Source organism: Bradysia coprophila, unplaced genomic scaffold, assembly GCF_014529535.1.
Source record: "Bradysia coprophila strain Holo2 unplaced genomic scaffold, BU_Bcop_v1 contig_732, whole genome shotgun sequence".
Lineage (NCBI taxonomy): Eukaryota > Metazoa > Arthropoda > Insecta > Diptera > Sciaridae > Bradysia > Bradysia coprophila.
In genome coordinates, this window is record NW_023503972.1 from 5088067 (window position 1) to 5105866 (window position 17800).

General features: G+C 35.8%; 2 protein-coding genes across 3 annotated transcripts in view; one reads left to right on the forward strand and one right to left on the reverse strand.

The window, feature by feature from the left end:
• Window positions 1-3662: 3662 nt before the first annotated feature.
• Window positions 3663-17800, forward strand: part of LOC119084307 (microtubule-associated protein futsch) — a 107779-nt gene continuing 93641 nt past the window's right edge. The window contains exons 1-2 of one of the 2 annotated variants that reach the window (XM_037194227.1): window positions 3663-4118; window positions 4177-4583. In XM_037194227.1, coding sequence (XP_037050122.1) covers window positions 4400-4583 — 184 coding nt within the window. In that variant the 5' untranslated portion in view covers window positions 3663-4118; window positions 4177-4399. Of the gene's footprint in view, window positions 4584-17800 lie in introns of both variants that reach the window. The other variant, XM_037194226.1, reaches the window with a different exon arrangement.
• LOC119084309 (esterase-like) lies at window positions 8167-10772 on the reverse strand. Its single transcript, XM_037194229.1, has 3 exons — window positions 10654-10772; window positions 10332-10592; window positions 8167-8938 (listed from the first exon to the last, which is right to left on the reverse strand). The coding sequence occupies exons 1-3, from the start codon at window positions 10712-10714 to the stop codon at window positions 8178-8180; spliced, it is 1083 nt and encodes a 360-aa protein (XP_037050124.1). The 5' UTR covers window positions 10715-10772; the 3' UTR covers window positions 8167-8177.

The following is a 17800-nucleotide window of genomic DNA, read 5'->3' on the forward strand; positions in this document are numbered from 1 at the left end:
TAGAGAAGCTAGCACATTCATCGCCCATACTCTAGTAAGGTAAACCGTAGATACACGACCCTAGATACTCGTTTTCCTTCACATATACTAATGTTAAAACTCGTTTGGGGACCAAAGCACTGTTCCTAGCAATAACATAGAAAATAGTCGTAAACCGAGTTTCATCAAAAATGAATCTATCATGCAATACTCTCGAGAAGATTAGTCTTCATGTCCAGTAAAAATGACGTCGATTGATTCATTTGGGATTTTTATAGAACATTTTCAAATGGACAACGATATTGATTGCTCTTTTCAAAGCCATTTGTGTCTATTACTGTTTTGAAGTACTTATGGTGAATGACCATATCCCCTGCTATATCCCCAGTGTAATATCCTTTCAAACGAAACCATTTACGTGTGAAAGAGGCGATTCAGCACTAAAACAGTTCGAAATATTGACGTTATCATTCGATGAGATATTGTGTGCTCATAAAACCACATTACATTTCCCATTTTCCTCACGGAAAAGGAATCTTTAACATCAGACTTTAGTGGATGACGAACAATATTTACGACACACCGTATCGAAAGGCAACCGGAAAAGAATGTTGGCAATGTGGTGAGAAGAAGATGTTGCAACTGTATAACGAATAGCGACAGAATAATAGAAAAGAAAAAGTTCCGGCATCTAAAATGAAACGACTAGTCGACTGTCTGCCACATGCCATATTCCCGATGAGAATGCATTTTCTTATCATTTTCTTTTAGTGTTGTAAAGAGACCTAAATTGTGCAGCCTGATGTTCGTGTAATAAAGACATCAACTGAAAATCCGAATTAATTACATTTACCGTAAGATGTCAGGAATATTATGTCTGCATTTCGGCAATACGATTGCGCAAATGGTACGTTCAATACGTGTGTGCACACATGTTTAACGAAAGGGGAAATTATTTCCAGTGTAAAAATACACATAATTGCAATGCACTAGCAGCACACACAAGTGTGCCGATGATGGTGTAACGTTCCACTAATAGCACAAATTTTACCCCCATTTTCGCAATTGATGTATGTCTCGAGTAGAAATTTTGTCGTAGAGCTGAACAAAGTATAACCCGACTCATTATTTTCCTTGATAATTGCAATTTGAATTGAGCTTTTTTATAATGAATATGCACTGCAGAGAAACTGATGTGTTCGTCGTAACAGTTTATGGACAAACAATTAATTTAATTAAATTAGTTGCAACAGTTCATCAAATTTAATTAAACTAATTGTGTTTCTGGCGGAGAGACTTTATATTGACCGTACGTGATGGAGTAATTTTCTGTAATTCAAGCCTTTGTAAGTCATTATCATATACGTAAGATAAACAACATAGGCTAAGTAGACCCGTACGAGATTGTTTGAAAATTTTCTTCGTTCTTCAGTCAGTCATTTATTGATCTCCTCTTTTAGTCATCGTCTCTCCCCTTCAGCTAATCCTCTCGTCCGTTTCCCTTAAATAACAAATTTCTTTCGTTTATTTTGCTTTACGAATCTAATTTACATTTATTTTAAGTTGCCAGCAATATTGAGAGACCTCTACAAAGTACAAAGTCCGATCTTAACATCCGTAGACATCCTCACATCACTTCTCCCAAACCTCACATCCATGTACCTTCAAAACCTAGTTTTCCTAATTATAGAATTAAATTTTGGATGATTTCTTGTTCAACAAATAGAATAACTTTAAAAAAACAATAAATGTCCCGCTCTGGATGGACCATGAAATTTTAGGAACCAACCTACTATTGCCTTGATAATCCTAAAAGTCCAGAAGAGAACCAAAAAAAACATGAAAATCTCTGTAAATTCTCGCCCTGGGAGCTTGAGGAGTGGAGCTAGACTAGAAGAATGTAGTTCACATAAAAAATCCCTAAGATACCAGCATTTTTTGTCTGACCCCATTTTGACCTGGGGGTCCTCAAGATGATAACTACAGAAAAGGTTTCTTCTGTAAGTGCGTTCCCCGTAAAAAAAACTCCGTAACTTGTGGTGGATAAAATAATAAACACTAGCCACGAGTGGCTGAGTTTATGAAAAAAAATTAAATTTTATTTCAATTATGATTCGCTAGACTTATTCGTGTGCAAATTGGTGTAGCGTTCCTGATGATAAATGGTATTTTTGAAATGCATACTAATTCAAAACATCGAGCGACGTATTTAATTTTCTCACAGATCGAAACACTGGTCGAAATGATTTACCTACATAACTTTACTTACCCCTACTGAAGCTCTTGATACAAAATCTTTTACTTCAGAACATTAACATTTATCGACATTTACTTTGTTCAACAAAACACTGCTTATTTTAGTCCTCGTTAACAGGTTAACGAGTATGAAATATGACAAGTTGGCCCTCCACTGGTTGTGGCAAGTTCTGCGTAGGGTTTTTCTTCAATGTATAGCATGCAAGTTACTTTCCCAAGCTTACACCCAAGCTTCATAAAATAGGGGTAATGTGGTGTTTGGTGCCCTCAACGAACCAACCGTACACAGATGAATGACATAATTAAAACAACCCATTAGCAATGGACTATGTCAATAGAGACGTTATTCATTATGTGGTAAAAATATCTGGGTCTAACTTTAGGCGCAGATATAATTCACAATAGAGAAAATTCTAAAGGCGTGGTTCAGAATTCACGTTAAGCACGTGGTACACTTACCATCAGCAGCGTGCTGTTTCAATGGAAATCGGTGGAATCGGTTTTATAATTTCTTCCTTGATTGGTCCAGTCATTAACTGTCATGATCTATGTATAAATCTGTTTTTGTTTGCTTAGTGCAATTATTGGTCTCGTCTTCGTCTCGGAACAACAAATCTCTCACGAAAATGCAACTTTTTGGCCGAGTTATGTAAATGAGTATTTTCGTTCTTGTCGTCATGTAAGCATAATAGGTCTGCAATGCTAAAATATTTCACCAGTGAAATTATTTTATTACAAAATTGATTCCCTCGACAGAAAGAAGAAAAATCATTATCTCAGCATGCAATTCATTTATTTTCATTTGACGCAAAGAGAAAAATGGATTCTTATCAAGATGACTCCACACACCACATTTATATAAAAAATATGCTAAAAACCATTCGCTTGCGAAACGACGACAACGACAAGAACATAAATAACATGATCGTTTCTCTATACATGTTCATTCCATGCCAAGCAATTAACTCATTTTCATTTTTCCATTTTCCAAAATGTAATGTGTTTGCTCCTCCGTGCTGTACACACACTCTGATAAAAGAAACCGGCGTTTTTCTGTGTCCAACAAATTGTATGTTGAACTCTTCACAGCTGATTCTTCCGATTTGACATTGGATTTCATACACCGTTCGCATTTATGTACTGAACACCATCAATAGTGGGGTAATGTAACTCTTTTGTATTTGTACATATAAATATTGCACACATCGAATGTAATAGTGGGATATATGGGCACATAGAGCCGAGTGCATATCGGGGAAATTTCTATGTACAAACAACAAACACCCCACTGAGGTTTCACCACGAACAGAAAAACATATGATACCGAGAGATGGTATTGCGCATATGGACTATATAATAAAACCATTGGAAGTGAAGTGAGGTTTTTTTCTGTCTTCTTTCCGTCTAACTTCAGCCGTATAATATTGGTGACTTGGCTCTCAGACTTCGTACACGCCGGTCGATTCTCTTGAAAATTCCGTCTAAAGTTGATAAAAATAAAATAAAAATTTGTTTAAAATAAAGGAAAATTTTGAAATTTACAAATTCTGATACGGGAAAATTCCATTCAAAATCAAAGAAAAGTCGATACTCCGTTGATGAAAAATCTGGTCTGGTTTTGGCAGTGTTGAAAGATAGGAAAAAATTCTTGAATAAAATAAAATCGGTCCGAAGAAAGGAACGGAAAATAAAATCGAAGTTGAAAAGAAAACCCCAGTTTTGTGTGTGAAGAAAAAAAAAACATTTTGTGTGTTAAGGGGGTAAGTCTTTTTTTTCCGGAGTGACAGTTGACTGGTTCTTGCGCATAAATTGGAACGAGACAACAGCAACCGAGACAGTAAAACCAACGGCATAGATCATCAAAATTTATATTGCGTGAACGGGTGCGGCCATTACAGACACAGTCCAAAATTAAGACATTTAATATTCAATATTTCATAGAGCCTTGCTGTGTGAACGTGTCTTAATACGCGACAATTTCATAAATCCGAAAATCCATTAGAAAAACTTTAACTGGTCCCGGTATCCATTTGGGTGACGTGTGACTGTTGTAACGTTTGAATACCGAAAATCCCGACAAAACTAATCCATAGAAAAGGATTCAAATTTTGGATTGTGTTTTTTGCGTGTGTGTGTCGGTAATTAGTTGTCTGGCAAGTCGGTCATGGGGGATCCCAGCGGTGGTCCCATTGAGGAAAATGGTGGACAGAACGGTGATAATACGGAACCATCCAGTCTCGTTGGAATGGGACCACCGAGCCCATTGACTGGAAGTTATCTGTTGATAATCATTGGCGAACCGCATTCGGCCGAGCATAAGGATATCATCTTGCAGCGGCTTGTCAAAGGTAAGTGTTATTTTTGAGTCAGATGGTTGTTTCATTGCAAAGAAATTTTTATTCGATTTGTTGAGTAAATTTAATTGGCGATTACGTCATTATACGGTAACATTTTATGCATACGAAACGGAAGTATGTTCACCGCGTTGAAAACAAGAAAACCAATATGTGTCACCATATCGCATATTGAATAACATTGAAATTTTATATTGTAACGAGTTAATCATGGGGGGTTATAATGTCGGGAGAGAAACATAAAAAAAACTTCCATTCAAGCCCAGCACACAAAAATTTGATTTGACTTCGGGCTCGTTCGAATTTAAAAAAATATTTCTCCGAATTTTGAAAAAACAATTTCTCCGAATTTTGAAAATTATTGCTCCGAATTTCGATAAATTTAGACAGACAGTAAATTCGAAACGGGTGGAAAGAACGTGATAAAGTTTCCGAAAAAATTGGGGTTGGGCAAATGTACAATTATTTGTTGGCAACGAGGCATTATATGTATTGGATCGATATACACCCGAAAAAAAAAACACACAACAACAGCACTAAAAGCAATTTTCTTGGGCAAGGGAAAAGTTTTTGGTGTAATGTTACGTATATGAAACCTAGAACATTATAAAATACACACATCCATTTCATCGAACAGTACATATATATATAACATTTTTATAATGTGAACACGGCTCTGTGTGCCACGGCATAGAGCTGAAAAAGTAGTTCAATGCAGATGCCGGCCGGTTGAATGGATTTTTTTTATTTATTCTGATTATAGGTATAATATTCGGTGTACATACACTGCATGTGGAAGAAAGTCGCATGAAATTGTTTCAGAATTTGCTTATGATAAGTATGAATTATAACAAAAAAATCCATTCGGAGGAAGCATTTGACCGTATCGAAGTGCAATGTGCGATTTATGGATTTTATGCATGAACCTCACGTCATCATACAATATCGTTCCATTGTATACCTATATTTAATGACTAGATCGTTCGATTGCTTCTTTTAGTTTCTAATTTTATTCGGTTAAATTTCCTCTGTAAAAAAAACAAAACAATTTCGGTAGAACATAGAAATACAAAACGATTTTAGTGCAACGACAGTTGAATTAAAATTTGTAAATTTTTTCAAATTTATTTATTGTCAGCACGTAGAACGATGATATAATAGGGAAGTTTAAAAAAGTTTATTTTACGACGTCTTTGTGCAGAGTGTACAATCTGATCGTAAAAACTTTATTAGAATTTTTTTAATTCAAATATTTCATAAATTGAACACTTCCACTGGCTCAATGATTTAATCTGAAGAGAATATTTGTCTTACCACTCTTTAACACGACAACTTCAGTAATTTTCAATTGATTTCCCAGCACTTTTTATTCGGCGAGAATTGAAATTCCTTGGTTTCAGTTCGTTAACGGCAAACATCGGAGTAAAAATTCAGGAGTTATTCCGAAAAGATAGAATATCCAACGAAAATCGCTTCGCTCAGGCCGTAATTCACACGACGTTGCATGCTCTTATTCATGAGCAAATTGACCAACTTTTGAACTGGCAATTTGATTTCTAAAAAAAGTCCAATAAAATCGAAAATTTCAACGAGTCTGAACTTTTCGACCAGAGCGAGGCGAGCTCCGTATAATTCACACGAGCTTCTAATTCAAGAGGTGAGCAAGAACGTTCTCTTTTGAGCGCCTACAAATTTTTAATCAAAGAAATGACCAAGTTATCATTAAGCAAGACCGGTTTTATGATATTTTTGTAACAATAAAAAAAAAACGTTTGACAAAATCAGCTAGTCAAGCGACCTGACCCACTCAAAAGCTGAGGTCCAGTAGCATTGATATTATGTTTATCTACATCATTGATGAAAGCTAACTGGGTGTTTTTGTAACAAAATTAATGTGTTAACACAAATGAAGAGATTTTGTATCAATGGCTAGATAAATTATGTTAAACAGATGACTTCTGGAGAAACTTTACCAAAATTTGGAAGAACTATCAAAGAATACTAACAAAACAGCGATGTATATGGGTAACTCCAGCGTTAGTTGCGTTACAAGTTTCGTCTTTTTGGAGCATAAAGTGAGCTGTTATGTTTATGTTTCGCGGTAACAAATCAGTCTATAAATTTTCTAATACTCAGGAGACCCACCGCTTTCATGTCAACAAGAAGCCAGCGAAGTGTGGCTTGTGTGATCGAAGAAGTCGACGGTTAGTTGCGTTACACTATTGTGACTTTTTGTAATATTTTCACCAAATGTAAACTGATTTCGGCTTTTTTCCCTGAAAGCTATGGTCAAGACGCGCAGTTTAAGCCCAATATGAGGTTGGTAGCCCAAAATTTGTGGAAGATGTGTCTATAAAAGTGATATTTTTCGGTGGTCATTAATAGCCAGAAATATATTTTTTTCGAAATTGGTGGTTGTTGCCCCACAGAAAATGATGCTTTGGCTCAAAACCGTTTATAAAAATGGTTACAAAATTTTTCGAGATAACCTCGACCAGTCAAAATTCGAGGATGACACTTATCACCACTGGGAAGCTGATTTCATCTACTTCACTCACCCAGCTAACCTGATCGAGCCAAAGTTATTTTTCTCATATGATGTAGCGTTCGAATGACACCTGATCTTCTGATCTTCAGGTTTTATATGAAAAAATGAAAAAATTTTGGCAACGTTTGGGTCGAGGTGATTTCACCTTACTTCGAAGCAGAATGAACCAAAAATCTTCTAAAAATTTAATTTCGTGTCATTTGGTGCAATTGTGGAAATATAGCGTTCGTTTCTACAGTGAAACAAGTTTACAGAAATCATTTGAGATTTATTGAGAATATCTTGGAAAGTCGAATACAAACAAACACTTTTTGGTCATATCTCCTCGAGACGTTATGTCAATGACCTCATATTGACTAATAGTCTTGTCAATAGCTTCCAACAAAAAAAAAAGGTTTAGTGAAATCGGTTCAGGTTTCGTGAAATAAACTATAATTTTCAAAAACAAGCATACATTTTTATGGTGGTATCTCACCGAGATTCTCGGCCACCGACCTAATATGTGGCTTAAACGACGCGTCAACAGCTTTCAAGATTTTTTTTTTTACTGAAATCAGTTTTCATTTAGTGAAAATATTTCGAAAATTCACAAATTAGGTGGAGTTACCCATATAGTTAAGGACATAAGGACACCGAATCCAAAACTAGTCAATAAATGTTCGTTTTTTGATGGACGTTGCAGTTTAGCTAATGGACTATGTCGCAGGTCTTTGTACGTAACTCTGATTTAAAGTTAGAATCGTTTACTTGTAACGGACATATTATTTTCTCGGTTGAAAATGGTTATTTGTGTACCTGTTTTGGACGATTGATTTTAGGCAATTTCGCGGATTGTAGGCCGAACGAAGTGAGGCTTACAAGCGAAAGTCAAGTAAGTTTTCATGCAGAGGGCCGGAAGCCCGAGAAAATTCGAAAAATTGCCCTCATTTTCGGCTCCGAAGCATGAAATATACATTTTCTTCCCCGTACTGTCACATTTGTTTTTGTTCTGAAAAATGGTGAAACAAACAAAGTTCGCTCAATTCTTGTAGTATAAATTTTTATTTTAAAGAAATAGATGTCATTGCCACTTCAGTGACATCTGTCGATTGACATTTTGCAACATTAGACGATACAGTAACTATGGATGCCATCCAATCGATAAATACTTTACAATCCTTTTCAAAAGTCTCTCCGGATGTAGCTATCAAACTATAAACCAACCACACATGCCGTGCATCTTTCCCTATCAATGTGGTCACATCAACTGCATCCTTCTCTAATTTCAACTTAAAATTTTCAATACTCGTTCTAAGCAGCTCATTTTCACCATATGAAAGGAACATTGGACAAGTACTGCTAAAATCGCCATAGATTGGTGATATTTGTGGATTTTGCGTCACTGAAAGTCTGGCCGCCTCACTCAAATTTTTATAGTTTGGCACATAGTGTCCCACATACTTTTCTTCTAGTCTTGACTGATTTATCGAAAGATCCACCCACGGCGAAAAAAGTGCCGCACCTGCCGGGTGTAATTGATGCTTTTCACTTTTAATTGTCAATAGTGTGACTGCTAATAAATTTCCTCCGGCACTATCACCTGCAAAAATAATTTTCGATGATGGGATACCGATAGTACTGGTCAGGTACTGATACGCTTCCATTGCTTCGTCGCACGCCTTTGGCCAAACATGTTCCGGACTAAGACTATACTCTAACGACAAAATACTTGCTCGAATGTTGTGTTCGATTCGTAGATGATTTATGATTAACTGAAACGTTTCCATGTACATTGTTGAGTTGCCTTTGCAGTAGCCACCACCTTAGAATGTTATAATTTCAATTGGAAGGTTCTAAAATTAGTCATATAAAAGGGTGGCCTAGTACGTTGACACTATTTAAGGAATATAAAAATTTCTTCATTTCACAGTGGATGTCTGTCAAATTAAGATAGGAAATTGCTTCAGCTGTTTTTTGTAACACGCGTGCGTGCAGCTATTTCACCCGTTTAAAGCAGGTTTCTTTGTACGAGTGGATGAGTTACTATACACGAACATCTGAAGTAAATTCCCATCCGATTTCAATGAAATCCCTATAAGAAACTTTTGCACTGTGAAAAAAGCCAAAACTGTCCGCTTTCTCTTATGGTAGAAACAAGCCTTAAGTCGTCGTATCTTAAAATTTAATTTGGATCTTACTACTTTCGTCGTGTACATTTCCACACATTTTATAACATCTTGAACAATATTATACCTTCAAACGTCATTGTTTGGAAGACAGTCTGTTTAAACAATCGGGTCGGTGCTTTCGAAGTCGAATATTATTTACAACACAAACTGCTGTAAGCAAACAACAAATGTATCAGCCAGAGTTGAAAATTTAAAGTTGAAACAAGTTAGAAACAGCTAACACGTATAGTTTCAACAAAATAGACTTGAACGGAACCTTGAAATTAGTATGAAGAAAAGTAAGGTCCGATCGGCCCATTCATCTTGAACGCACTTACAATTTTTGTCAACGAAACCCTTTTGTCATCCGACATTAGACCACACCTGTTTTACACTTTCATTAAGATCCATCACCGTGCCAACATATCAAAGCAATTTGTCCACCATTGATCGTATATTCTGATCGTCGTTGACAAATGACGTCCAATAATATTCCCATCCCCCTCTGTTAAACAAAGACCAAATTTAGCACAAGTTTTTAAAAATCCGCACATTTACATTAACGTCCCATCTACCATTCGATGTCATTATTTGTAAGCGGTTTTTTCGGACAACTTTCACAAAACAAGGTTTGGCAAAATCGGATAAGGTTTGCTTGAGTAAAACCGATAGCAGAGATATACATACAATTTCGGTCCAAGGAAACAAAAATGTGGCAATGATACGCGTGTAAGCCTAATAGTCTCTTAGGAATATTTCGCGCCGAGTGAGTTCAATGAGTACTTTATAATGTATTGAACATGACCTAAATTGACCTAAATTTATCGAAAATGTCCAATGCCATTTTCGTAAAATTCAGCAATTTTTTGGTTGATTTAGGGAATTTTCAGTAATTTTAGTATAAAAAAAGTACCAAAAATAGGCCCTGCTGGATGAACTCTGTCGTTTAAAAGGCAATAGTCAACAAACAATTCTTGCTCTGAAGAGGACAAACGGAAAATGCCACGCACCTTGGTCACCATCTTTAAACAATTTCCACATAATTACCATGAGCATACAAAACAACTAAATCGTTGCTCAATGCATCACATTCCGCTTGTTCCAATGAATCCAGGTCGGGCACAATCCAGACCCCTTTCCATGTATTCTGCTCAATTTTGTGAATCCATTTACTTTCATCACCGACTGGTCTTGTCCCAAAGTTCATCACCAGCCTCGATAACCAGAGCGGTGAGTATAATGTTGTTCTCACAATGAACCGACGAACGCAGTAAGGTAGCATATGCAACAAATTTCGGAGTAGCAGTACTGAAAATAAATTAGTTTAAATGCCTTTGTTCAGAAATGATAGAGCGTTAGAAGTACACACATGTAGTATGTAGACACATTGCAATGAGACTGATAGTCGTCTTGTCAGAACTGTTAAACATTTAAGAATGATATACTGAATATGAGAAATTAACGAACAAGTAGATAAACCGAAATTCATAGAAGCAAATATGTTTTTCATATTCGCAGCGTAGTCGTTTCTGTTCGCCATTGTTGGTGCTATTAGTACGGCAGTGAATCGAATTGAAAAAGTAGTTGCCAAGCTTCATACATTTGTAGATCGTTTTTTTTGTGTTTTCGCACGGCAGAGTAAAAGTATCCCAGGCATGAGCGCTTGTTTGACTAGGGACCTGAATTATCTAGTAGCCTTACATACAGTGTATTAGGTCCCTCATTTGACTTTTCAATAATGAACCGCTCCTGCCAGGTTTACTTTTACTCTGCCGTGGTTTTCGACATCGAAAAATATGTACATGGAAAGACCAAATTAGGGTGTTAAAGAAGCAACTATTGGACTAGGAAAACTCGATAAATCACAGAAACACAGAACAAAAATAATTTGAAAACGGTAATTTTAATAATTTTAATAGTTTGTTTCGGTAAAAACGAATTTTGACAAGCCGAAAACGAACGAGATCATCCGTCAGAGCAATGCACTTCAAGCAAAATTGATCATAGTTGGCAGCTACCAAATAGAGTACTATTTTGTATGAAATGGTTTGAAGTGCGTTAACCTTGGAACGGACCTATGTACATACGTCAAGCCTCAGTCGCACTCTAAATAGAGTAATATTGATAGGGTTATTTTAGCCATCGAACAGGGTGAAAAATCTATAATAGCAACTGACTGAAATCAAAAACAGGTCAATATTGACTTTGCAAATTTCAAACGACAGTACGACGTCGACGGTATAAAATCAGATACAAAGTCGATTCATTCACTTTCTTCCTACACTATCACCTTATTTTTCTAGCTCCCTTCGCTCGTGTAGGCAATTTCACGTCTAGTGCACAAAACAACACCATGGCTAAACGAACCACTTTTACGCCGGATGATCAAAAAGTTCGTTTTTTTTGGTATTGCGCTCGTAATATTCGAATTACTGTGCTATATATGAAAGATATCGTATAGATCATCTTCAAGGCCGTTTCAAATGCCATCCACGTTAAGAACTGCCATCCACGTTAAAAATAATGTCATTTGAACGAGAGATTTTGTTTGTTCGTTCTTTTTTTTACACAGAATTTTAAATTTATAATAATTATTATAATTACTGAAATAACAGCTCTTTTTCGACGTAAATAAAACACAACGAAAATAATCTGAAAGTACTCTAACTTGAAGATGATTTACAGTCATGACGTTTCATTTGGTCGATTATAGCAATTTTCTTAATATGTGCCGGAAATTATGCACAATAGATGGGAAAATTGTCAACCCGAGGCAACCCCGAGGTTTTCCACACATGGCATTTGCAAAATTCCAGTTTGGGTAGAAGTCAGGAACAAGATTCTATATACAGGAGTGTGATCGTCCTTTTTACAGTCGTTACTTGTACGCACTAGTGCTTAACAAATGGAAAAGGCAATATAATTGTCGATTTCAATAACGCAAAATTGCTCGTGTATTTTCGACTTAAGAACGATATGGACAGACAGTTAAATGTAGTTGAAAATTTGAATACTTCGAATGCCGAATGTAAATGCACCCGCATTGCAGAATAATCCACAGTTATTCTTCTCAAACTTCCCAGTTAAGAAGATAGAAATAAGTTGTTTTTGAATAAAAATTTGCCGCAATACTTTCTTGTCTATCTGGTGTTTTGTTATGGTTAAATCAAAATATTTTGAAAATCTCGTAGAATCTCTCGCCTGTTATTTTAGACCAATATAAATGCAAAATCAAATCATTGAGTGTTGTACGTATCGCACTTTTATGTCCAATACATTTTCCATGTTGCTAAACTGAATATAAAACGAAATGTAATGAAAATAAATTTTGAAAAATGTACCAATTGCCTACGGCACATAAAGAAATATTTTTTTTTTCGTGTAACCGCAAAAAAAATGAAATCTAAAACCATAACAATAAAGAATGGAAAATTGTCATTTCACATAAAGCTCAACATTTATTTCATTTGCGGCGGTTCATGAAAATGTAGGAAACCAACACAAAAAACCGAATAATTTTCCTCTCTTTCTTTTATACGACTAAATTATTGATTTTCGTCACGACAGCCGCAAAATTATTTTTATATTCAAATAAAAATATTTTTTTTGTTTATTTATCACAAAAATAATGAGTGCCCTATAAATGATTTCATTTGGATGCGATGGGAATCAATTGATCCATTTCTATGATTTTGCAAATTTTATGCAACTTCCCAGGTAACATAAAAATGTAACACCAACACAGTCTGAGGCTCTTCAGAAGAGCAGTACCACCTTTTCCGTTGTACCCAAAAAAGACTGACCTCTGAAAAAAAAAACTGAGGAAAAATTGCAAGTTTAGAAGTTTCTGTACTGGATGTTCCATACATAGCTGGCGATAGTAAAATTGTCTGTTTGAACATTTGGCTGGGTGTACGGTCAACGGTTTTAGATAGGTTCGACAGGATATTCCAGATACAATTGTTAAAATTTGTATAAGGGTTTTGGTTCATCACAGTCACAACGTTGATCTTGCGCGGAATATTATTCTTAAGTACTTTGACGCCTCAGCTCTCAATAGTAGTTATGTCCAAAGTATATAAACAGAGGAAGTAGTGCGGATCAGTTTCTATGGTGAAACTCATACATTTTAGCGAATTTTTTGGTGAATAAAATATCTAAAATTCTACATGTAAGAAGTCAATCTCACCACAGAAGCTCTGCGTAGCCGCGCACCTAATAAAATGGCAATACTCACTACCAAAATTTACCAAAAAATCGATTTTTAGATTTTACTGGCTGCGTCATTATTGTGAGCAGTCTTTTTTTGCGCATTTAATAAAAGAATTGAATAAAGCTGATTTTAGGTAAATTTAGGCAATTTTCAGGGAGCTGTGGGAACGGTCCGAAAAAATCATTGTTGGAAGTAACTGCTGCCTATCCCACAAAGTTACATACAGTTTCTGAGTAACCTCTTTAGAATACGATGTAGTAAAATGCATGTTAAAAAATTTGAAGTACAAGATTTGAAATCAACAGATTAAAAATACTTTGATCGATGGAAGTATTAGACCCGATAATAATACTCGTCATATGCTTCTTGCCGTCTGTTACAGGTTAAGACTACAGCTCATATAAAAATGATTTGATCGATTTGATTAACGACATCTTTTACTGGTAAAAGGATGTTGTCCTCTGCGCGTGCGGGTTTTTCATTGTAACATACATCTGTGGGTTTGTTTCGTTGCCGTTCGAATGAATATGTTTGTTCTCGTTCTTGGATGATAGCGGCAATGGGAAAATGAAAAGGTGGTTTGTTTTGCAATATTTCGGATCTAATTTCGACCCTTCATCAGTCTTAAAGCCTGATGAAGGGTCGAAATTAGATCCGAAATATTGCAAAACAAACCGCCTTTTCATTTTCCCATTGCCGCTATCATCCAAGAACGAGTACAAACATATTGTTGCATACACATCGAATAGATTCAAACCACAAAATAAAATCTGTCATAGAAACTGAAATGATAGACAGTTCGACAGAACTAATTTAAAACAGCAATGCGAATAGCATCAATTTGGAATATATTTTCAATTTTTCCATTTCATTTCTGTTGACTCAATAATTCCCTGATGCAATAAAATCCAACAATTTTTTAAGACTCAAGGCTATGCCAATGTTCCGTTATGCTTGTCAATTAACGATTATTTTTTTTATCGAACGTTACCTTTCACCCCTTACGTTTTAGTATACTATCTATACATCAGCAGCAGCAGCGCTCTACCTACGCATATTATGAAAATGTTGTTTGCTAACTAAATGGATATAAATTGCATAATACTGTAACACGACAACCGCACGGCACTTGCATGCGCGAATCTGTGTGCACTTCATGAATCCATTAAACTAAAAATCACACAACTGATGGTTGTTTGAACTTTCAGGGCTTTTCTGTGAAAAAAAAACGGGAAAAATTCCAATTTCTCTCTGTTGCCACTAGAAACACTTTTCGCATGAGTTCGCATCGTCAACGAACAGATGAAAATTCAAACAAATTAAGTCAGGGCTGAAAAACACAATTTTTTGAGTGCTTTGCGGTAATAATGGTTAGAGAGTCAAAACAAAAATTCATGTTGAAAAGGGTTAAAGGCGTCTCTGAGCTCAGCTTTTCGAAATATTAGTCGGTGAGTGAAATATGTGAGTGCCACAGTCACAAACATTTTTATTTCAAACAAATTTTTCAGTAAAACAAGTTTTAGAATCCACTCCAATCCAACCGAGCGTTATAAACTCTGAATTGTATACCCTTTGTTCCTGAGTTCAAAAGAGGCAGAGTCGCCCATAAATTACGCAACACAAAAACGTCAAGATCCCCGTACTCTATCACTTTACTTTATCTACGTAAAATGTATGAGACTTTCCCCTCTTGCGTTACGTACAACCCCTTACAAGTGAGATGTCGTCAGACCACTTTTTCGAATATTTTCCACTTTTCCATTGGAGATAGTAATTGAATCAAAAGTTTCCGCGTGTCTTCATGACCAGACCACCATACCAGAATCTGTATAATTACTTACATGCCGCACTTTTTCACGACAAATTCTGTGACACAATTCCCTGTTTGTTTATCGATTTAAGTGTAACTTCCTCAAAATTTGTCTAGCCTAATGATTTGTTATAATGTATTTTAATGCGACTGCGGCGCCATATAAAAGTTCAGTCTAGTACATCTGTTTTGTGGGAAATCGTTTGCAGATGTAATAAAATTTGGGAATTTTATTGACTTCGGAGAACGGGCAGTTTTTTTCGGTCCAAGAAAATGCAGCCATAAAAATTGCTTTACCCGAACATAAAACGGTTGTGCCATGACAATAAACGTTGAAAAATTATTTGTCCGAAATTACCATTTAAATTTCCGTTTTATACATGCAAAAGGGGTGTGTAAACATAAGCACAATTTTCCTATAAAAAATTTCATTTTTGCGTTTTCCGATACTTGAACCGAATGGAGTTAAAAGTTTTTGCACCAGGCGCAGTAATGAGAGACCCGCACGCCTTAAACAATAATTGGAGTGGATGGGACTCGTTTAGAGTTTGCAATTGCTTTTGAGCGGGTTTCTCTAAGAACCCTTTTTTTTATGAGGAAGTTATGTCTATAGCGAGTCGGACTTTACGAGTACAACTTTTCGGTACCAAAACTTTGGTTTGATGATATAAGATTCTATACCAAATTTCCGTAGTCTTTGTCTATCTGTATGTGGCACACCATAAATTATGGTCCATCATAGAGGTCAGCAAACACAACAGACTCTTACGTTTACCACCGTATTGTACGAGTCTAATAGAACGTAATTTCATTATGTGTGCAATTGCCGTAAGTCATTTCAATTAAATTAAATTCTAAACTTTAAGTTCGGTTTCTATTTTACCCGTACATCGCCAAACCCATACACATAGTTTTTGAATAAACACCCCACTGGGATTAGAATCGATGTGCCGTTCAGCCGTTTCATATAGAATATGCAATGGGTGTTGCTAATTCTTTCGAAGCCGAAAAAAAGAACGAAAAATGAAAATGAGGTGTAAGAAATCGATTCGATACACTACGTGCGGTATCGGTTTCCAATTTCAGTTTAAAGCTCAAGAATTAAAGCCTTACAAGGACCGATATTACATACGAAGTGCATCGCAACATGTACACGTATGTCAATACTAAATAGATGTATGTGCATACACGCCTAGAGACTTTTTTAAAATAGACATAATGACTGTTGTTTGCTTATCGAGCCATGTACACACTGAACATGAAAATAATCCAATTCAATTTATTTGCTATTGCATCGTACTATGACAAAACGATTTTTATTGAATTTTCAAAGCAAAAAGGAAAATTGCATCCTTTGTACTCGGCAAAATCTTATAAAATTCAAAGGAAAATATTATTTTAGTTTCCGCTAAAGGGAAAAATTGAACGCAGAAGAAGGTTTGATCCCCGAGAAGTCTTTTAGCTGATTGTGGTTCTTTTTGCGAGAGATATGGAAAAATTAGATATAATCTAAAGGTGGAAAAAAAGAATTGAGTGATCGATAAAGCGTACAAAAAACACTTTCAAGTTGTCGTCGCAAACCCATGTATCATACATTGTATTCATTGGTACCACTCAAACTGGTGATAGATTTTAAAGTGACTTAAAATTTAGAAAAATTTATCAATAATGCTGAGACTGAGATCGTCTCTTTGAATCAGTTGATCATTTGAATGCATTCATAGAAAATAGTACTCTATCTGGCAGCTGTCGACTATGATCACTTTTGCTTGAAGTGCATTTGGTTCCGTCAAAATGATTTGTCAATGGTTTGAAAACCAATAATCTTAAAAACTATATGCCTATGGTCCTATTTCCTTTACGGCCTTGGGCAAAACGCTATCTATGAAATGACGATAAGATAGTTTTAACATTTCATTGCAGAGTCTTTTCGTTTCAAATTAATTGGACTTTACTTGACCTGCCCTGACTAAATTAGTTAAATTTTTAATTTTTTCATGCGTAAAATTAATAGTTGACAACCTATGTCAGGTCAGGTCAGGTCAGGTTATTCCATTTCAGTTTAAACTGTGTTTCAGTTCAAGTCAATTCAGTTCAGGTCAAACATAGAAGTATATGTTCAAGTTTCAGGTTATGTTTCCGGTTGACCTCCCCTGTACCGAGCCCTAATTTCATTCGTGCAATTATTTAGAATGATGAATGAGGAGAGGTATGCACTAACCGTCGCAAAAAGACATTTCCCAAATTAAAAATTTTCGGTTCACGCATATCTCTCCTCATATAAAAGCAACAGACACCGTTAACTGGCTCTTCGCGTAACTGACTGAATGACATTACCAACGAACAATTACATGTAACGCAAACAGACGTTATCGGTACTAAATCCAAGACTCAACCTAATAACCGATTCAATCAGATGTCGTTATTGTGGACAACAACCTGATGAAACGAAATATTTGTGTTGCGGTTGAGTTTCTAACCCACAACTGGCAA

Bases quoted from the DNA above. Each gene is read 5' to 3' on its own strand.
- LOC119084309 (XM_037194229.1), bottom strand. From the start codon at position 10,714: ATGTTTAACAGTTCTGACAAGACGACTATCAGTCTCATTGCAATGTGT. The intron at 10,593-10,653 runs GTGTGTACTTCT...ATTTATTTTCAG, and splicing joins AATGTGTCTACATACTACAT to TACTGCTACTCCGAAATTTG. The intron at 8,939-10,331 runs GTAATTATGTGG...TAACATTCTAAG, and splicing joins AGTTGTTTTGTATGCTCATG to GTGGTGGCTACTGCAAAGGC.